The sequence below is a fragment of the Desmodus rotundus genome, chromosome 7, assembly GCF_022682495.2.
Source record: "Desmodus rotundus isolate HL8 chromosome 7, HLdesRot8A.1, whole genome shotgun sequence".
Taxonomy (NCBI): domain Eukaryota; kingdom Metazoa; phylum Chordata; class Mammalia; order Chiroptera; family Phyllostomidae; genus Desmodus; species Desmodus rotundus.
In genome coordinates this window covers 104,231,815-104,255,295 of record NC_071393.1, presented here as the reverse complement: position 1 = coordinate 104,255,295, position 23,481 = coordinate 104,231,815, and the positions used below count along the sequence as shown (strand labels likewise).

The 23,481-nt window shown below is 35.5% G+C and overlaps 1 protein-coding gene across 1 annotated transcript; it reads right to left on the bottom strand.

Annotated features, from left to right (window-relative positions):
* Window positions 1-228: 228 nt before the first annotated feature.
* ACTR10 (actin related protein 10) lies at window positions 229-23,189 on the bottom strand. The gene is made up of 13 exons (XM_024567670.4): window positions 22,873-23,189; window positions 20,745-20,817; window positions 17,946-18,028; window positions 16,873-16,981; window positions 15,151-15,258; window positions 12,408-12,475; window positions 12,057-12,136; window positions 7,797-7,832; window positions 4,946-5,025; window positions 4,786-4,859; window positions 3,048-3,129; window positions 1,746-1,947; window positions 229-644 (listed from the first exon to the last, which is right to left on the bottom strand). Exons 1-13 carry the CDS (start codon window positions 22,947-22,949, stop codon window positions 463-465), a joined length of 1,254 nt encoding a protein of 417 aa, XP_024423438.1. The 5' UTR covers window positions 22,950-23,189; the 3' UTR covers window positions 229-462.
* Window positions 23,190-23,481: the final 292 nt, after the last annotated feature.

The following is a 23,481-nucleotide window of genomic DNA, read 5'->3' as shown; positions in this document are numbered from 1 at the left end:
CAGATATATTGCATGGATATGTAAATACCAAAACAAAAGGATTTTGAAGAAATAGGCCCATGTTAATATTGTATTTGAAGTAACTGGTAATGGTAACATTATTTGTTCCTTAAATGTAGTAACTGCTAAAAATAATGAAATTAATGGAATCTCCAATGCCCAGGACAGATTATGTGAATAGTGGAGTAAATATGTTATTATTCTTAAAAAAAATACTATGTAACAAACTTCCAAAACTAAACTGTTTTGCTGTATTTTATTGAAATAAATACAACACATTCATAAGCATAAGCTACCATTTTACCACTACATAAAAAAAGTCAAAAGAATATTGAAAAATAATTACAGAAACGCTTTCACTTCCACAAAAGTTGTCTCCAATAGCATCTCACATACTTTGTACAATTTGCTTGTAATTGATATGATATTTGAAGTGATGCGATGTTGAACTTATTCAAATTTTTATTTCTCAGTGGAAAATGCTCTTTTCATTAGAGGTGGTTGAGCTTTCCCAACATCAAACATCATTTCCAAAGGTGGGTTATTGAGAGAACACCAATCAGGAATACGACCCGTCTGATTATAATATTCCTTTGAGATGGAACGGCTCCCCAGTATGTCTTGCAGTGCTCCAAAAATAGCTCCTGTGTGGTAAAATATTTTTGTAAGAAAGACGAAAACTCTTACCAGAAAATTTTATGTACTCATACATCCACTTCATTGTATGACAAGACAGAACAGGTAAAATTCAAGAATGCATATTCACACTCTTCAAATTAATTCCAGTTAAGCTGTTCTATATCCTACATTTAAAGTAACTGGGTAATCCATAACCACTGTGTAATGGACTGTAATAGATTATAGTGAGAATGATAACAAGTATTACTGTATCTAAAAGCAAGTGAGGCACAGTGGGGTGGAAAGCATTTTTAACTCTGTAAATACAATAAATACCCTTAGGTTTCTTAGCTACTACTCTAAGATTATATGTCAATGAATAAAACAGCACTGCAAACCTCAAAAAGCATCACTGTAATACCCTAAGAATCTATGCGGAAGACCTTATAAAGACCCCCACACAGCAGTCTTTAAAAAATCATTTAGTAACTAAATCCATTTGTCCTAGGTCAAAATTACATTTTGACAAAATTCTACTTTACTAAAGATACAATGACCATTTAAAAATGTCAATACTTTCTTTTTCTGTCAGAAAGATCCTGATACCTCTTAGCTGAAACTGCTTCATTAAACATGTATCAGAACATATACAAATCCATGATTGTTTTTCTCTCCAAAGCAGTCTCTTTATTAGGCTATAAACTATTTCCTTCTTTCAATGAAACTATCATTTTCTAAGTCACAGAACTCAGTCACAAAATAAAATTATAAAACAATCAATTTTCATATGGCTGACAAATTAGTTTTGTAAGGATTTAAAACATGTTTTAAGAAATGGTAGCATCAGTGGAATAAATGCACAGCTATCACTATTATGAGGGATGACCTTAATGGGACAAAATTTATTTTAAAACATGAAAGTTTTAAATGCTGAGTGAAATAGGTATATAATTCTGAAAATTAACAATTTAAGAAAAAGTTAATATTCAAAAAAATTATTTAATAGTTCTATTAGTTTCTTAAGTGGGCAGATCTGCACACTGAATCATGTGCTCTAGTATAGCATTAAATACGATTCAGGAACCAACTAGTATATAATCATTATATTTTAAAAACTAAATTCTTACCTCCCAACCAGGCCACACAATTAGCCTTTGCAGGTGGAGTATGAATACGGAATGTCTTGGTACCAAGTGTTTTCTTATATTTTGGTTTTTCTACCAAATACCTTATTTCTGCAAGCAATCTGTGGAGAAATCCTGGCAACATAGCTGTGCCGCCTATGACTACCAAGTTCTCTGCTAACTGCTTCCTGGTGTCTATTGGGCACTGTTACCAAAGAGAGGGAGAAGAAGGGTTTATTCTTAACGGTATAAATAATGCTTGACTGGATTTAAGAAAACATATAGCTTAAGTATTACAAATTAAATAGGTGATCATTTGTATTACAAAAAATGGCCACAGCAAGGTTTCTTTAACAAGGGAGTTTTCATGTAGCAAATACAACCACCACAATAATATTGCCATATACTCATAGAGGACTTCAAAAATGTTTAGATTTAATAATATAGACTTTTAAATTCCCAGGGTATATGGTGGTAACATGTGAGCATTCTCATTTTCAGGACAGAATGACTGAGTTAAGTAAAGAACATGAGAAGAAATAACTTTTCATTTCTTTTTCAGTAGGAAAGTGTGAAAACTTAATTCTTCTAAGGTATTACCTTCATAAGTATTGTATCTAGAGCAGGGGTGTCAAACTCATTTTCACCGGGGGCCACATGAGCCTCACGGTTGCCTTCAAAGGGCCGAATGTAACTTTAGGACTGTGTAAATGGAACTACTCCTTAACTAGGGGCAAGGAGCTCAGCGCTGCTGCCAGATAGAAACAAGGTGCCAGGCCGGATTCAGCCCAAGGGTTTGACACCTGTGATCTAGAGCCAGTTGTTGAGTGGGAAGATAATATTCTTAGAAATTTCCTGCCCATATTGGTGCTCTCTAAGAAACAGAAATGTTAAAGTCTTTCATTAATGCTATATATTTTCATAAAAGTTTCTGAGTGGAGCCATTGAGATAGACAGCATTTTCCAAAGTGATGTATTTCCCATGAAGTTCTGTGACTGCACTGTCATTAAACAAAAGAGACATATTACCACATACCCACAGGAATTTAAAGTTCAGTACTGCACAAACCTGCATTTGAAGAAAACTACAAGCCACACTAAGTACAAAACAAACATCTGCTATTGCTGCTATGGAAAAATGCATTCCTAGTTTTGAAATGTTGTGGTTACTGTATCTTAGTGCCAAAGTAAAACTGAATACTATAAAGTTTAACATAAAAGCTAAAAAATGTAACCGACAGCTAAAATGAAAACATTGTAAAGTGCTGTAGTCATAAATTTAAATATTTCACAAAATAAAAATACCTGCATAAGGGAATCCAATATTAAAGTGGCAACAGATTTCTCTTCATTATCTTGTTCAAAAAGAATTTCCACAACCGAATCTCTAATGAGATTAAAAAAAGAGTGCTTTGTTGGCATCAAATACGCAGAATATACCATTAGTCCTATTGACCTATTTTTAAGTACCAGTACCATGTTACTGTAAAATAATTGTTAAAACACAACATGTTTGCATTCATAAATAAGAATAATAGCATCTGCCTTACAAGTGTTGAGGTGAGGATTCAATGAGTTAATAGAACAGTGCCTGACACATGTGTTAGCTACAATTATTATTATGTATAGATTTACATATATTTTGTCCAGATATACTTCCTTAAACTCAGTAACAGAAAAAAGCGAGAATTCTGTAAAAGTTAGTAAGAGTTATCAAGCAGATCAGCAGTAATAGATTTAAATACAAACATCCTCTGCCCCCAAAGCATTTCTTTGTTTTTAAAAATAATACATGGCAAACACTGCTAGGTGCCTAATAAAATATCCACTTTCTATTTTTTTCTTCTTGTTCCCACACTAAAAGAACCCTAACTTGGAGCAGTAGTACAAGGAAGATCTTTGCCGCAACCGAATAGTTACGTATCTGTGGTGGCGGTGACTACAGAAATCTACCATGGTAGAACTACGCAGAACAACTTATATACAGCACACCAATGCCAATTTACTGGTTTTTATACTATACTATAGTCATGTAAAATATACCTGTTGAGAGAACTGGGTGAATACGTGGGATCTCTCTACATTATCTTTGTAACTTCCTGTGAATGTGTTTGAAAATTTAAAAAAGATAGAACTCCACTTCTACGGTGAATACAATGCCCTACCCTATTAGAAACACTCTACCAGCCTTTCTTACAGCTAGATGTCCCCAAGTACTAGACGATAACATGGAGGCGGAGGTGGTATGTGGAACTTCTAGAAAGTCTCCTTAAAAAGAAGGGGAAGTACCTTTTTCCTTCCCTTCTTAGGACTGCTTGCCTTAAACACATGTAGCTATAACTTCAGCAACCATACTGGACCCCAGGGAAAAGGGCTACACCCCCAAAACAAAAGATATTTGGGTCCCTGATGGGAGTTGTCATACCATCCCTGGACTGTCTCCACCTGAACTTCTCTTAAATGAGAGACTAACTTCTATCTTGTTGAAGCCACTCTTTTCACATTTGTGTGACTGGTGGCCAAACGCAATCCTATCCAATGCAATACAAAATTAACTGTACATGTGTATATACAACACAATTTTAAAAATTAAATTGGAATCATACTATGCACACTATTTTAAATCTTTTTCAAAACATAAGAATTCTTTTCAGGAGACTCAGCCTACAGGAGTCTGGGGCTGACGTAGCAGTCCAGCTGCAGAGCTGAGCGGCTGCAGCAGAGACCATGTGGCCCACAAAGCCTATTCGACTTACCGTCTGGCCCTTACAGAAAAAGTCTGCTAACCCCTACTTTAAAGTATCATTCTTTATGCTCTACCTCAAAGAATGGTTAGTTTCAGTAACTAAGTTCTGAATTACTTTGATAAGAAAATTTTTTTTATAGTTTGACAAAATGGAAAGGTTGAATAATGAATTTATGAATGATGAGGCTTCATGAAAAACACATAACTAGTAATAACACTAAATGTTATATGCAAATATTTTTAAAGGCCAAAAATTTATTTTAGTTAATTTTTTGCTCATAGAAATTAAGGTCAAACCTGATTGACCCAAGGACATGTAGAATCTTCTCTCCATCTAATGGGTAGTCAACATTTGGGGGTGGTGAGGGACGCTGAAATATAAATATAAATAATCTAATTATATAAATAAATATAAGTAAACCTCTGAAAAAAGAATGTACATTTATTTTGAACCTACCTCAGTATTCCCATCCATATTAAATTTTGCTGCTTGGATTTTTAGTCCACGTTTCAGATCACTTACAAAGCAAGTGCGCACTTGAAAGAAAAGGAGACTTTGTTAGGGTCTGTGATTTAGTTAATCTATGTCCCCTTAAAAAAATCCTATTCAAGTAGACACATTAATCATCCATTGCTTCAAATTTCACAAACTACTCCTGTCTTTAGTTAGCTTGTGACAATTTATTCACAAATAAAAAAACCTTTCATTCATCAAGGAGTCATAAGACATGTTGTGTTCATCTTCCATAAAACCACATTTTTTAATACACCATCTTTGAGGACATTATTTCGTTTAGATATTCTTTTATATAAAGAGTACCATAATAAAAATAAATTTTAGCATCATGAAAATGTATAATAGAATGTTTCTTTGACCAAGATTGATCTGTATCTCTATCTAATCTTGTATATCCATCTGATTCTTTGTTTTTTTAAATCTTGGTCAGAACACAAAGCCCAATTTTACTCCTAGTTACAGTAACATTCCTTAGTTTTCAGTTTTTCAGCATGATTACTTTCTCCCTCTTGGCACACCCCAACACTATCACTTTCCTCCTCTTATATCACCATTTTTGCTTTTATGCTTTGAAATTTCTTCTTTTAAAGATTATTTCTACTGCAAAGTACCTTTTATAATAAGCTGTTTCAAGTTATTTTCAGAAAGAAGTAAAGAATAGTCCTGGCCAAGTACTCAGTTGGTTAGAGCACCATCCCCATATGCCAAGCTTGTGGGTTCAATCCCTGGTGAGGGTACATACAAGAATCAACTACTGATTGCATAAATAAGTGGAACGACAATCAATGTCTGTCTGTCTGTTTGTCTCTCTCTCCCCTTCCTCGCTCTCTAAAAATCAGTAATAGGTGAGGAATAAAACCGTTGAAGTACAGACAAAATTGATGTTGAGTGCAAAAAAAATCTTCTGACTGGGTTACTTACAAAACATGCTAGTTAAGTCTATATGGACATATATAAAATTATTTTCATTCACTAATTCAAAATATATTTAAGAATCTGCAATATGCAAATATGCTATATAGCAAGCAAGATGCTCAAGTTACTTATACACTTTATCATTTTATTCAAGTCTTGGGAACTATCTAAGTAAGGTAAATGCCTAGCCTGCAAGATCATACATACTTGGCAGGGAAAGGGGCCCTTCTCTAAAGAAACAAATTCACTGAAATTGAAAGCCAAGAATAGATGAATTATATTTAAGGATTTTAAAATAATTGAAAATTGCCCTGGCTGGCATGGCTCAGTGGATCGAGTGCCAGCTGGCAAACCAAAAAGTCACGGGTTCAATTCCCAATCAGGGCACATGCCTGGGCTGTGGCCCAGGTTCCCCAGTTGGGGACATGCAAGGCAACCAATGGATGAATCTCTCACACACTGATGATTCTCTCCCTTTCTCCCTCCCTTCCTCACTCTCTAAAAAGTAAATAAATACAATCTTTAAAAAAATTAAATCACTGAAAATTTGGTAATTAAACTACATAAGTAACAAATATGAGTGTGAGTGCTGCATGTTTGTTTTAACAGAAATAGGTTCCAACTGTACATATTATTCAGCAACAGCTTTTTCCCATAATATGGACAACCTTCCAAATCAATACATCTAGATCCTTTTTAATAGCCACACAGTAATCCTTATTATGAAGTTACCTAATTTCATTCAACATTCCCCTCTTGGATGGGACACCCACTTTCAATTTTAATATACCAGATTGCTCTCCTAAAAGGTTAGTCTTCAATCCTTACTAATAGTAATATATAATCATTTTCCCACAATGTCACAAACATTGGGTGTCTGTTTTTCAAGTTTTTACCAATATGATGTTTCTCAGACAAATGAGAAAGTTAAACATCTTATAAACATACATACATATGTTGGAGCACATATAGGAAGAAACACTCCAAATCATTAACAATTGTTACATCATGGGGGATAGGACTAGAAAAAGGAAAGAGAAACTATTAACTTTACTTGAGATATTTCTGGTATTATTAGAGATACTGTAATAAGCATGTACAAATGACTGAAATTTTACCATAATTGAAGAGATTTTAGGTAATTATACCACAAAAGTAAGCAGTCTAATAAAAAAGATCCATTTTGCAGCCCTAGTTCTAACTCTACCTATTGTGTGGCACTAAACAACTCCAAGGCAAATTGTTCCAGATGATCTCCAGATTCCATTTAACTCTTAAATGCATTACTAATTCTCTATAAAATGTTCTAGAATATTAATTTTACATGACACTCTCAGCACTAAACATTGAATTATATTTTAATTCCTTTCCTTTGGGTGAATCAAAATACCAGAAAACTCAATTTAAGCATTATCATAAAAATGCACTTTAGCAAAGGAGAGGTAATATATCTTAATAAAATGAATCCAATATACTTTGGCCCCAACTGTTGAATTTCTGCAGTCAGTCAAATACCTAACCTTATAAAATATATTTTAAAACTTCGAGTAAAAAACCATACACGACGTAAAACCAGTAGCTTCTTTTCTAAGCAATTTAACTGTTATTTCACACTGTACAAATTACTAATCCCCTAGTAGCCCTGTATCCTAAATCTACAACTGAGAAGTTTCTTCAATAACACATCATAAATAATGCCAAAAACTTACATCAGTCTAAAATTTTATTTTACATTCCATAGTCTGTATGTAAAATATTTTGGGTATTACATAATAAATTTAATATACAAGTATTTCATATCTGTGTAAATATTTTAAAACACATGCCATCCAAACCACTAATTAAGACTCAAAGGGACAAAAATAACTTAGTTTACCTTTAATGTCCTCTAAGACACCTTCTGGAATTGAACCTAAAAAAAGAAATTTTATTTAAAACTACAGAACTTTAATAATAAGCAAAAAATAGTCTCATATTGCATTCACATTTCTAGTTCAGCAAACATTTAAAAAATGTAGGTACTATAATTTCTTAAAAAGCCAAATTATAAAATTAAAATGCTTTTAGGGAAGAAACTTCATCATTCAAAACCAAGCCAACCACAGAGGTTAAAGCCAGATGTATGCAAAGCACTACTGGATGTCACTACTTATAAATTTGATGAAAACAAGATACCTTAAAAATGTAGTCAAATAATTGACATTAGATCGAATTACCTTTTCTACCATAAAAGGAAAGTATTTTCTACCATAAAAATATTTGTTGGTTATCTTGTGGTACTTAGAAGAAATATAAAGCTTAAACATAAGTTATTTATTTATTTTTCTTAAAAAAAAGTGAAGTTTCAAGTTTGATTATCTTTCCTGTGATAATTAGTGACTGTCGGTAACATGCTAACCTAATATGTGTATTTTAAAAAGGTTCACATGCAGACTTTTACTTTTATCCTTCAAGGTAAAGGTGGTATTTTAAAAAATTAGTGAGAAAATATACAGTCCAAGAAATCTATACAACATAGGAAGCCCTTGGAAGATGGATGTTTGGAAATGTGATTTTGTTGCCAAAACTCGTTTTCCAAATCAGATTCATAAACAAAATTTTCTAACCTAAATGCTAAATCTTCTAAACTCGGAATTTTTAACCCACTGTTAAACATGTAAAAATATTCTGACCGATTTATAAAAACAAATTATTTACATCAAAGAAAACAAAAATGAAGAACCTATGCACCCCAATGTTTATAGCAGCACAACTTACAATAGCCAAGTGCTGGAAGCAACCTAAGTGCCCATCAGCAAACGAGTGGATCAAAAAACTAGGGTACATTTACACAATGGAATTCTACGTAGCAGAAAGAAAGAAGGAGCTTATACCCTTTGTAACAACATGGATGGAACTGGAGAGCATTATGTTAAGTGAAATAAGCCAGGTGGTGAGGGACAAATACCACATGATCTCACCTTTAACTGGAACATAATCAACAAAAGAAAAAAACAACCAAAATATAACCAGAGTCACTGAAATTAAGAACAATCTAACAATAGCCAGAGGAGAGGGGGGAGGGGACAGTGGGGAGAAGGGTTTTCAGGAACTACTATAAAGGACACAAGGACAAAACCAAGGGGGAGGGTGGAAGCAAGGGAGGGAGGTGGGTTTGGCTGGGGTGGTGGGGAGGGGGGTTGAAAATGCAGACAACTGTAACTGAACAGCAATAAAATAATTTTTAAAAAATGTATAGTTGAAAAAAGGAATCATGATTTAGAAAGGGTAATCGTGTACTTTTATCTGGATCTACATTATCTTGTTAGCTATATTTTTAAGTTGTGCCAGCCACTGACAATAAGTATTAAGTCCAATTAAACTTAAAAACCACACCTTCGCCCTGGTGGGGTAGCTCAGTGGGTTAGAGCTTTGTGCCAATACTCCAAGGTTGTGGGTTTGATCCCTGGTGAGGGGATCAACCAATGACTACATCAATAAGTTGAACAAAAAATTGATGTTGTTCTTTTCTCTCTAAAACATCAATGAATAAAAAATAAATACTATATAATTCAGAATTAAAAAAAAACACACTTTCATAATGTTAAACCATGAACTGAAAATAAAATAAATAATAAACAGTATTTAATCATGTTGCAAAATTTTTATAAGTAATAATTATCACTTTAAAATTATTTTACCTTTATCATCTTACCCTTTCCAGATTCTTTTGTGTGTTTTACTATATAGTAATAACAGTGTACATATCATTAATAAATAAACATACATACATATTGAAGGTACATGTTCAAAATCTTTTAACTGATGGGGTTAGTGTATCAGTTAGGGGTCAGTTTTAAGATTTCTGTTCTTAAGTGTTAACATTTATCTCACAAGAGGATAAATATTCCCCAAAAGATTTAAATCTGGCTATAAATAGATGAAAGAAGTATAACTAGATTATAAGAATTTACAATTTAACTAAAGTGCTAAAAACAGGAACATTCCACATACTACTCTCTCTAGGAATATTCAAATAAAATCCAACATGTGCCAAAGACATTTGGTAGTATGAAAAAGTTTTCTTTAGGCAACATGTAAGGAAGGCTTAAAAATAAAGTGCTTATTTTAGCTGGGTGTAGATGCTGCTTTGGAAAGGGGCTCCTTTATCTTACCAAGTTATCATAGCTATTTAAACTTCAAAAATGAAGAGTATAAACAAGAGACACTGGTTGGCTCTGAAAAATAGTATTTAATTTTCAGTTAACTTAGGAGAATAAGAAGCATAATATTCTGCATATAATTTACTTTAAAACTGCACACTTTCAAATCAATGTAGTTAGGTTAGCTTTTTATAAGTTATAAGGTACTTTATATATTCATTCTTTTTTGAACTAGATTCTAAATACTAAACAAAGGAGGCTCATTCAAAGTTTAGGTAAGGAAATCCAAATATGTGAAAGACCTGCGTTTAACCTTTGCTAAGGATTTCACAAGAGAAATCTTAAATGTATTTGAGTTTCTGGTACTCCTAAATGGGTCCTTCACCAAACAGTGATACATTTGTTTGTTTTGTTTTTAATTCCTTAATTATTGGGCTGCGAGGCTTACTATCACAAACACAGACTTGGGGGAGTATGAGAAGGAAAGATTAGAGTCCAAGACAGTTGCTTAAAGAATGGGTGTCTAAAACCTACAGCTCAGAATTTTAAGAAAATGTTACAATGTTTTAAAGAAGACCTCTATTAAGACTTGGGATGTTGCACTAAACTCATTATCTTTGGATACATTTTATAAATTAAATGTCACCATAACATACTAAAAGGGTAGGAAAGTGTATCTAGAATAGAAAAATTATACTCTGATCTACACAATGAAGAATGCTATTATCTTAACTGCCAAAAGAAGGGAAAAGAAATATATGTAAAGATAAATGTCCTAAAAACCTGCCTTCCTCTTTCCAACATTTATTCAGTGCCCAGGCACTGTATTAGGTGCTACAAATTTAAAAATAAGTAAGACAGGAATCCTCAAAGTCTACTAAGGGAAACCAGTAAGCTAACAGGCAAGTTAAGAACATGTCATATTTGCTAATCAATACTGCTGAGCACTTAACAGATAGGGCTTAACAATTTTTCTGCTTAGGGCAAACAAGGAAGGCTTCAAAATTAAGATGATATTCTAGCTGCATCACACAGGAAGATCAAAAACCCAACCAGGCAAAGAAAAACATCCCAGGTTAAGAAACAGAAAAAATGAAGGTACAGGACTGTAGAAGGTGCCTGGGTGACCACATGAAATTTACTGTAGCAAACATAAGGTGCAGAGGGTTGAGTTAAGGCTAAGAGGTAGAATAAATTTAGATTGTGAAGAAACGTGTGTTATCAAACAGATAATTTGGATTTTAGCCTGTAGGAGCCCGCAGAAGTTCTGAGGCAAGAGAGCAATGTAATCACAGTTGTTCTGTGAAGGTTCTTCAAGCAACAGTGTAAAACAGACTGAAACAGTCCAGAGAATAGGCTCCCTTAATAATCCAAGCAAGCAATAATGACAGCCTAGTTTACAATGTACAAGTTTTCAGATGTTCAGTGGTGTGGATGATTGAAAAAAGTTACAAAAAAAAAAAAAAAAAAAGATGAAATTTGAGAGAGATTTCTAAGAGAAAACCAAAAGGACTTGATTAACTCCCGATTTTCCAAAACGGGAGATAAGAAAGATGTTACCTTTATCCAAGAATGATTCACTAAAATGAATTTAGAGGAAGAGTTAAAAATGTTCACTTAAGTCTTAGGTTTGAGGTGCCAAGAGACATGCCTAGCTTATATCCAATAATCTGTTGGAAATATGAAGTCAAGTTTAAAAGAAGGGTCAGGCCCAGGCACCTGTTTGAGAATCAGCAGCATTCCTGAAAACCAAGGAAGAAGATAGTATGAAGAGTATGTGGTACTCAACAATGTCAAAAGTTCTAGAAAAGATGACTAAAATTAAACTACTAGATTTGGTAATGAAAAGCTCAATAATAACCTTATAATTGGAGCAATGTCATCAGAGTGATGTGCGGAAAAAGAGAGTAACTGTGAAATGGGATTAAAAAGTGAGTTGAAAAGTGAAAAGGGAATAATGTAAACTGCTCTGAAATAGTTTTAAATGATTTTACCCATCACAGAGGGAAGGCTCTGTTCTTTAGCAGCACCTGTGTCGACAGTACATTGTTCCAATAATTGAGTTTCCAACTCCCTGAAGGTATTAAAAGAAAAGTGTTACTGGAATTAAAACACTGCAACTGATATCCTTTTCTTATTTAATACGTTTACTACATAATGCATTATGATCCTTTAAGTAAAAACGGTTTTATACTTTAAAGATGAATACACTGAAGATTAACGGAGAATGAAATAAATAACATTAAATGTCCACACTGTATGTCCCCTATTGAACACTGTCAAAAAATTAGCACCTGTTTTTGTGGCACAGGTAAAGAAAATGTGCTAAATTCCAAGAAACTTACCTGTGTAGAGCTTTTCCTCCTAAGGGGAGTGCTCCCCAACAATTCAGTACTGGGATTCCTTCGTATATCTATAGGGTTGTCAAGGATATTACTATTTTAAGAGATAAAATGTGGTTTCCTTTATATTTTCCTCACCTTCTGCAGTATTGTTTTAAATTAGATTTTTATTTATTTTTAAAAGTTACAGAAAAATCAGTCTTTTTTTATATTCTTCTCCACAGAAAAAGGTTAAACACACAACACACAGGATTCATTAGCTTATGCTGGGGTATCCAATAAAGTAGCCACTGGCCAAATATAACTTGAAACGTGACTGGTCTAAATTCACATGTGCAGTAAGAATAAACTCCATACAAAATCACCAAATTTAGACTTAATGCAAAAAAGCCCCTGTAAGATATCTCATTATCAATTTTTATATTGATTCTCTTTCGTTTATATTTTTAAAAAGGTATGACCTGAACAGACATGTCTCCAAGGGGGACATACAGAGGGCCCAGAGACATATGAAGGGACGCTTATCATCACTAGCCATCAGAGATGCAAATTAAAACCACAGTGAGATACCGCTTCACACTGGTCAGAATGACCATCATAAAACAATCAATAATCAACAAACAACTAGTGCTGGTGAGGTTGTAGAGAAGAAAAGGGAACCCTAGTGCACTGTTGGTGGGAATGCAGACTGGTGCAGCCACTGTGGAAAACAGTATGGGGTTTCCTTAGAAAACGAAAAATGGAACAGCCTTTCGACCCAGCAACTCCACTGCTGGGACTATACCCTAAGAACCCTGAAACACCAACTCAAAAGAACCTACACACCCTATGTTCACAGCGGCGTTACTGACAATAGCCAAGTGCTGGAAACAGCCTAACTTCCCATCAGTAAATGAGTGGATCAAAAAAACGTGGTACATTTACACAATGGAATACTACACAGCAGAAACAAGGAGCTCCTACCCTTTGCAGCAGCATGGATGGAATGGGAGGGCATTATGCTAAGTGAAATAAGCCAGGCAGTAAAAGACAAATACCATATGATCTCACCTATAAATGGAAACTAATCAACAAAACAAACGAAAGAAAAAAGAGACATGGAAATAAAGAACAAACTGACAGTAACCAGAGGGGTGGTGGAGGCAGGTAACAGGGGGAGGAAGGGGAACATGTACAAAGGACCCATGGATAAGGACAATGCTGAGGGGACTGTCTTTGGGAGAGGGGTTGGATGGGGCAGGAGAGAGCAGCAGGGGTGGGGGGCGAGAAGAATGGGGACAACTGTAACTGAACAATAAAAAAAAAGAATAAAGTTCAATCACAGCAACCAGGGTACATTCTTAGGAAGACAGATTTGGAGTACAATTCCTATGAAAAAAAAAAAACTAATTGTCTTTGTCTCATTCTTAAAAAAAGGTAGCTTAGAAAGCCTTAAATTATGTATGTCTTACATTGTATTTCTATTAGACAGCAAAGAGCATAGTGCACGATGTTGTACTGAGGGTTTGCTACCTTACTTTGTATGTTGTTTTTGCCTATGTCTTGTAAGTATAATATTTATAAAAAGGAAAAAAAGGCATATTGGTGAAAGCATTGGCTTTGGCAACAATCATGGGTATATATCTTGGCTTTAATGCTTATATAACCTTAAGTTAAATACATATCCAAACTTTCAATCTTCTCATTTATAAAATGAAAATAATACTTAAGTTACAGGGTTATGACACTTACAAACAAAACATTTTATATTTAAAAAGTTATTGCCTAATTTAGTTCCTTAGAAGTTAATGATTCTTGATTTCCTTCCTGTAAGTATTTCTTCTAATAAATAAATGTAGATCTCAAAATTGCAAGTCGTGCATTTGTGTATTTCAACCTCCTTTTCAGTGTAGCTATGTCCGTTGTGACATTTCTGAGCAACATATACTCTGTTTAAATGCTTCTAATGACAAGGAATTTACCAGTTGACAGTTAGTAATTCTATCTTGGGACAGCTTGAATTACTAGAGATACTGTGGGTGATATAAAAACTATAGCACTTGTTGAACAAGTTAGTATGTATCAGCTCCTCCGCTAATACCTTACATACACCACCTCACTCAAGGCACATGACACCCTCTCCGCTGCAATTACTGTAATGCCCATTTTATGGATAAGGAAATTGAGGCCCAAAGAGATTAAGTTACCTGAGCAGCATCATACAACCAGTAGGAAGCATAGCTGAGATTTACACTTGTGTGTAAATTTTATCCCCAAACCCAAACTCATAAACCTTATACCATACTGCCGCCTTGATGGCCTCTGGAGAGGAGAGATAAAAAACACGTATTCAACATTCCACAGTGAGTCCTTCAGCTATGTGAGGACACCATTAACTTTCCATTTTTCTTGATTTAACTTTCTCATTTCAAGTTTCTCCAATTACTCTCTGTATGATCTTTTCTTAGAACCTGATTATCCTACTCAATGCTCTGACATGTCCAATTAGCTGATGTTCCTCTTAACAACTGAACATAATATAATCATGAGGTCTGATCCCTGGAGTATATACTGGGACCATATCATAATAATTTCTACAAAAAGTAAATTTAAGCCTCACAATCCTGAGAATTTTTTCCACATGGTAATTCATATTTGTACACGGTAACCCAAAATGGTTTGGTGCAGTAAAACCCATTTGTAATAAGCCCAATTATTTTACAGTAGAGTAAAAACTGCAACATGGGCTGGTTGACAAAAAAGATACAGGCAACACCAGGCTTTCCCGGTATCCGCAATCCAGGACCATGGCAGAGTTTATCCCAAGTGTCAGGAGCGCCATTAGGTGGCTCGGAGCAAGCAAGACGGATGGGACCTAGGAAACAAAAAGAGCAGGATGAGTCAGCAGTTGAAGTAAGTCTGCCTTACATTTCAAGTATATTTGAGAAACTCCCAGGAATGTGGTATTAATTTCTATTATGATGCCCATTCAACAATTTTATGGAACTAAATTAAGAACTAGTTTGTTGATTTATTTGAATTTGCATGTAATCAAAATGTATTGTAGTAAATAAAAACACTCTAAATTCTCTAAGTTGTTTTGTTCCAAAATAAAGCATTAAAAAAAATTGTTCTCTCTCTCAGAGGAAAAAGAAGAGGTCTAGAAACATAAAATCGAAAGGAAATGCTACATTTAAAAAATAAAACGATGCCTTTGCCATCAAAATGAAAATACAGAAAAAGAATTCGATTGTCTTTTTTTCACAGTAACATAAACTATGTTTTAAAAACATTGTAATATAGCAGTTAGAATTCAATTGAAGAATTACAAAAATCCTTAGTTCTCTGTAATATTTTTCAGTGAGAAGTTGCCAGATCTGGTGACACTCCAAATATTAGATAAATATTCTATCAAAACATGAAAGTCCATTAGGACCAAATGGCAAACAAAATAATGGCTATATTTCCCTTATCTAAGTAGATGTAGCAGGTGTTCTAGTCATAGACAAGGATACACAAAAACAACTAAAAATCTAAGTATAAACACAGAGAATCGTGTATTTTATTCAGGTAAGGGTTTAAGTGACTTCTTGTTTTGTTTGTGTTCTCCCTACTGCAAACCAAATTCCTAAATCTGTAACAGCAGTAAGTGTAGGAAGTAGGTAATCTGTTTCTGTCTTAATAAACTGTAAGTTAGAAATATTAATTTCCCTTATCTCCTAAAGACTTGAGTTTTGATATATTTTGAGTTTAGCAGAATGTATAAAAAATACATTTATATGTGCTTAATTTCTGATACACTGTACACATTTTATACAATCTTCTAGTTTCCCTTGCTGGAAAACTCTCAATTCCTAAGTCAGGGATTTAAAAAAATTTAAATAATAAAGATTAGCCATATGATCTTTACTTAGAATATGAAATTTAATCAAATCACAATTTTGGTCTTTAAAAAACCATAATCTTGACTCCTATAAAAGTTACAAGAAAAATTACTAATATCAAGACACAAGAGTCATTCCTGGCACTGCCTACTTAGTCTAAGGGGAACAATACTTAAATATTCCATTTAATAGGAATTTAAGCCTAAAATGAAAGAATTGAAGAATTTAGAGCACTCAGCATAACTGAACAATAGAAACCAGAAAGACCTGGAAGAAACACCTCAGAATCTCCACAGTACATAATAAACCTTTTAATTCTGAATGAAAAAAAGTCCCCAAACAAAAAAGCCTATATTAAAATAAGTAACAGAAACATCAGTAAGAAGAAATCTTCATTTATCTAGGCGCTGGATGAAATGCTAACTATGCATGAAATAACCATATAAAGAAAGAAAATAAATGGTCGACTTCAGGAGGCTTCGGTTTACTCTGTCATCTGGTTCCTCAAATGCACTCTGCAGTACATACAAGGAAGAAAATAAATAAGGGTCTTTTAGGTTAAGCTTTGAGTACCCACCAAAAACAACAACATACGTAACAGGTACCTCGAAAGACTTGAAAAGAACGCGAGTGAGTGTCTCTCTGAAGTGGGAAGGACACAGTACCGACTCAATGACCACAACTCGGCGATCTCTGGGATTCACCAACAGATGCCTGAAAAGGGATAGTTTGGGTTTTAAAAGTTAATAAAAGTTTTAATTTACTTTGGTACATGTTCCAATTTGTTAAGAATAGAGAAAGTACACTATATCAGCTTGACTTGCTCTGTGACAAAAAGACATCTTCATTTCATTGCGCAGGAAGGTGACAACATTCCTGACCTCCTCCTACATTTCATGCACTGTGTCGGGAACTTCAGTCACATCTATCAACTTATCCCAGAAAACAGAAACAGCCTGCTATGAATAACTTGAGCCACTGACAAGACAGTTTTTTTTATTTAGGTTACAAAACTAAGGAAAAGTATATGCGCAAAACTCCAAATATAAGGTAAGTTTATAATTTGGAAAATATAAATACTTTCCCCTTCTATTACCCAGAAATGACCATTTGTAGCATTTTGTGTATTTTCATATTGTATATGCACAAAACTCCAAATATAAGGTAAGTTTATAATTTGGAAAATATAAATACTTTACCCTTCTATTACCCAGAAATGACCATTTGTAGCATTTTGTGTATTTTCATATTGTATATGCACATGCATATATTTTAACAGAAATATTCATTCCATAGTTGTTGTTCTGCAACTTGCTTTTTCCGATTATCATCAATACATCTGAGGCACCTTTCTGTATTGATACATATAAATATTGGTACATATAAAGAACCCTTTTGTAATGTCGTGTGTTTCCTTATAAGGGCGTACAATAATTTAATTATCCAACCCCCTTTATTAATGGGCACTTGATTTGTTTCCAATATTTCCTTACACTTGACCATTTTCTAGTATTCAAATATATTTGGAAAAGACTGAAAATAAGCAAGTAAAAATGGTAATAGAAGCCAACCTTTTTTTCCCCCATCGGATGTAACACAAAATTTCATTATGACTGGCATTATCAGGAAAACCTAATCACAAAAGCTGGGGGGAAAAACAAACAGCATTGCTTCCTACCTGAAATACAGTATGTGGATAAACTCCTTTAGGTAGGAATATAATTCTTCTGTATTGATATTATATTGAACAACTTTGATAGGCTATGAAAAAATAAAATGACATTGATTTATGTTAATAAAATAATCTCAAATTGAAACATGCTTATTTATGACTCTGATAAATCAAAAGCAATCTGCATTGAGAATAAATGCAAACAGCAAATATAGATTCATCACTTACATTAGAAATCCTTAAGAACTGGCATGTCTAAGATGATAGGACTTTTTTGCTTGTGGGCTATGAAAGTGTGTGCCCATAAGTAATTAAAGAGCTGTGTTCATTTGCATTTGTCCTTCATCATATTTATCATTTTGGCAGGAATAATAAAAAATTAACATCAATTAAAAAGCATCAAAGGCTACAGACTTGGTCCAGTTCCTGTTAGTCATCCCCAAACACTGATGCTTTCCCCCTCGCAACATCAGCCCCACGTCATCACATCCAAAATGTCTTCTTTCCTTTTAGCTACAAGCTCCACGAGGCAAGGCCTGTTTCTGGCTTACTTATGACATATTCTCCCTTAACTGACACAGTACAAAGCACAAACTGCATAGCTAATAAAAGTGTGATAAAAAGGAAAGCACACAACACTACCAGACCATGAGTGCTAAATCAATACAAACACCTGACAAGGTTTCACTCAGAATCGTCAGGAAGTTTTAAGCACTCTGATCCATCATTGTCAGACCTTTCTTCATCCGCTCTTTTAAAGGAAAGACCGTCAGCTCAGCTAGTTGCCTGATTTTATGAGAATTAAAAAAGTTTCTGAACCATATATAGCTGAATAGAGAGAGTAATCTTCACAAATATTTGTCTTTTCAAGAAGAGCTGAAAACACTTAAGAAAAGTGCCAAGGAGAATGTACAAGTTCAAAGTCCAGTCAGGACTGTATCTAGTAATCTAATCTAATAACAAAATAACATCAATTGTTATATAACAACATGAAAAATGAATAGGCAGGAACTTCCATCACATTTGATACCACCACAAATATGTACTATATTTTTGGCTTGTCTAAGAATCTGCAGAAAATTTTGAAATCGATAAAAAAGATTTCTGACTCCATACATTTCATGTTGATCTTAATGATGCATCCCTAATACCAAATATAAATGATGTACTAGTCTCTTCTGCTACACATGCTTTCGTAAAACAAAAATGCTCATATTCAATTGTTAAATAAGGGAACACTGTATTAATGTGATTTTTGTATTAGTTCATATTAGGCAAGAGGAACAAAAAATACGGTAAGTTATTATCTTCATCAACAAAAATCAAGTCATCAACCAGTGGCCATACAGGTACATATCCTTTCAGATTTATTGTTAAAAGTCTGCATGGTCCTATGTACCAGGCCCCCTTCCCAGAAGGGCCCTCTCACGACTCTTTGTTGGCCGCGCTTACTTTTGGTCCCATCTGGACAGCCCCACTGGCTGGCCCAGAGCTCACTTCCATCTGCACTGTCTCAGCACCCACTGACCAACACTTTCAATCTACTACTTTATGTTTAATACCCCCAAGAAATGCTCCAGCCACATTCAGTTGCAAGCCAAAGCTGTTCCAATTTTTTTCTGAGAGATCAACTGTTTTTGCTAGGGCTTTGATTACAAAGTTACATGGGTTTTCTATGGTCTATCCCAACACTATTTTTTTCCATTAAGCCTGTTTTTGTTCATGATTTTTTAAAACAGACTTTATTTATTTTCAGAGAGAGGGGTAGGGAGGAAGAGAGGAAGAGAAACAAGATACATAGATTGGTTGCCTCTCATACGCCCCCTACCAGGGATCTGGCTGGCAACCCAGGCATGTGGCCATAAAGGGAATTGAACCAGCAAGCTTTCAGTTTGAAGACTAGCACTCAATCCACTGAGCCACACTGGCCAGGGCTATTTGTAATTTTTAAAAATATATTAATAAAAGATTTTATTTATTTATATTTAGAGAGAGGGGAAGGGAGAGAGAGAGAGAGAGAGGGAGAGAAATATCAATGTGTGGCTGCCTCTTGTGTGCCCGGCACTGGGGACCTGGCCTGCAACCCAGGCATGTGCCCCAACCGGGAATCGAACTGGTGATCATTCGGCCTGCAGCCTGCACTCAATCCACTGAGCTACACCAGCCAGGGCGCTATTTGTAATTTTAACAGGTGAATTTTATGGCACTGAAAATTACTCTTTCTACTGTTCTACAATTCCTCACTTGCCAAATCAGCTTTGGCAAGAAACTGTCTTTTAAAAATTGTTTTTCACAGTTCTTTGGATCTTGGAATTAAATACAAAGGACTGAAGACCTGACATATTTTGAACAGGGTAAGAATAAAGTTATTCTCTAATTATGTTACATTATAAGGCTCAAAAAATTATTTTACAAGGTTAAAAACTCTCTTGATATAATTCCATCTATATAAAATGTACAGAAAAGGTCGATCTTTTGAGACAGAAAGACTATGAGTGGTGAGCTGCAGTGGGAATGGGGATAAACTGTAAGCAGGCATTAGAGATCTACTGGGGCAACAAAAAGTTCTAAAACTGGATTGTGGTGATGGCTACGGAACTTAATATATTTACTAAAAATCACTGAATTGTACACTTAAATAAGGGAATTTTATGGCATGCAAAATTAAACTAAATATTTAAAATTTTTTTTCTTGGAATACAGTCACAAGGTATCTAATATAGTTAGCACTGTTCTAATCAATCTTATATTGTCACATTTTAAAATATAGCACAGTATTTAGTGCTAATTTGTTCTTAAAAATACCTTAGGCATGCCAGCTTTTTTAATCACACTAGGAATTATGCATCTTGGACTGGTTTCTCCAGCAAATCCACACCTGCAAATATAAAATTGAAACGCTTAAAGTCTTTTATTTGTCATAAAAACAAGTTTTTCTGTATTTGTTTAAAATCAGTAGACATAAACACATCTGGAAACATCTCTGATGCATTCAAAGAGACAAAAAGACCTAAAAAAATGTTAATTCCATCTATTTATGACTACATCAAAGGTAAAAAAAAGTTTCAAATTAGCAACCCTGACATATATATATTTCTTAAATTTTCTGATTTTAGAGAGGGAGGGAGGGAGGGAGAGAAAGAGAGGTGTTGATTTGTTGTTCCACTTACTTATGTGTTCACTGGCTGCTTCTTGTATGTGCTCTGATGGGAGAGCCAAGCTGCAACCTTGGCGTATGGGGGTGCTGCTCTAACCAACTGAGCTACCTGGTCAGCGCTCTAACAGTTTGTAGGGCAGCACTTATTTTTGTTTTGAATTTTCCATAACACATCTCTACAACCCTGATCTGTACTATAACTTCATTCACAGGAGGTACTTGTAAGTCCATCATTCTAGTATTATTAGCTTCTATACTGACAGGTTTCCTTTTGGTCTATTTTTAAAACTATGAATGTCTGACATAGTTATAATCACACTATTCACCCACCATAAACTCATAGAATAAGCTTCTGCCTATATTTAATTTTCTTCACTATCATTTTTTAAAGTGCCTAATATTTCATTTTAAAAAACTATTCTTTTTTGAGTATTTAGGTATTTCCATTTCTGTTTCACATCAGTAAAACTTTAAAATGTCGCTTAAAAATTACCACCATTTAAGTTTAGTCTGAAAATGATCTCTCCTTGTCGTTTTCAGTACTGCTCTCCTATTTCAGAATAGCTCTTCACATTTTCTACTAATCTCCACCTTCACCAAGACTCCTTAAATTTCCAGGCTGCAACTCACTGGTTGGCTCCAGTGCCAGTTTGTTCTACTTCATAAATTCATCTTATCATCCTCCTGTTGTCTTTGTCAATAGTCATCTTCCTGCACAGCAGCTTTGTTTCTCAGTTCCCCAACATATAGCCAAAGTATTATCTTTCGGTGTCAGCCTCAAGGTATTTATTATGCTAGAAATAAACCTTTAAAAATATAAATAAGGGAAGATTTTGCATTGAACAGTAAGAGAATGATCTGTTTAATCCAAGGACAGTTCAATCCAGTTCTGGTATACCTGAGGTCCAAATCTTAGGTAGGCTTTTTTGAACACTTATTCAACAAAGTTATTAAATACCTACTACATGTTAGGCATTACTTAGATTTTATGTAAGGATTTTCAAATGTTTCCATTTTAAGTATATACAAAATGCAATTCTGGCTGTCACTCTCCTATCTCTTGAGACCAGCACAAGGCACTCAACCTGGAGTCCAAGGACCACTATGACACTCGCCAATCCCTTCAACTACGTGCAAATACATTAAGGTTTGTGTACATGTGGCTTTCATTCGGTCATCAGAGGGATCTATGCCATCCAAAAGGCTGAGAACCACTACTCCAATGTTCACAAGTTGCTTTTTAAAACATTAATTTCCCTAAGAGGTTTTTTTAGGGGGGCGCAATCTCGAGAGTCTCATCTATACAGTATCATCTCTTTGATGTGTTCAGTCTCCCCGATTTGATTTCCTACTCTTGAACCTATTTGGATTTTCAGCACCAACAGAAGCTCCATTCAGTGTTTAACAATACTAGCTTCCTAAGCTGACGAGGCCAGGGTAAGCGGGGTCTAGGTCTGCGCAGCCATCCTCGCGGGGGTGACTCAAAAGGGTCTGTTCGGTTTCAGGTAATAACCGGGAGCATCGGCGAAAGTAATTCTCGCGAAGCCTTTTGGGCCTCTTTACTTCCCCACCGGATCCTAGGTATTCCCATCGCCCACGGTGGAAATAATAAGGACCACCCTTGGCGGAGGGGCTGGGCTGGGGTGGATTGGGGCGGTGGCGTGGAGACATCGCGACTTGCCCCATGAGCCAGTGATGAGGGACCAGGCCGGACCTGGGTTTCGGCCACTCGCCCTTCCCCCACTGACCACCGCAGCCTGCGCAACGGCCACTCACTTGGTAAAGGCCTCTCCCAGGTCTATCACGACAGCTGTTTTCTCCCCGCCGCTCCCCAGGCCCTCGTACAGCGGCATGGTGGTAAAGAAGACCTTCAGAAGGAAAACTCGGACTCAGATCCCTACAAACTTCAGGTCTCAAGGGGCGCGGCCCGGGCTGGGGCTGCGGAGAGCCACTGTGGGGTCCTCGCAGGGCCGGGCTCGCGGGCTCCGGGCTGTCCCAGGCTGTGCCTCATTCGGCGTCGGGCCCAGAGCCTTGCAGGCAACCCGGTCTGTGGGACTAGAGAGGAAGCCATGCGTGTTCTGCTGCGGATCTGGAGACGGGGGGCGCGGGCCATCAGGTGCACAGAGACGATCAGGCGCGCTTGCCGCCCAAAAGGGGCGGAGGCACCGGGTCCTTCCCTCTGGACACGCCCTCAATTGGCGCTGCGGGTGGGGGCTTCCTTTGCATGTTTTTGTTGGGTGTGCTATCTCTACTCGTTAGACAAAAGGCTGAAACATAGCCGAAGGAGAGAGGGCAAAAGCTCAAAAGCTTTGATTCATGCTGTCTTGGGGTAAATTTTGCTGTGTCCATTGTTTTTACCTATAACTTAATCTCAAAACATACGGA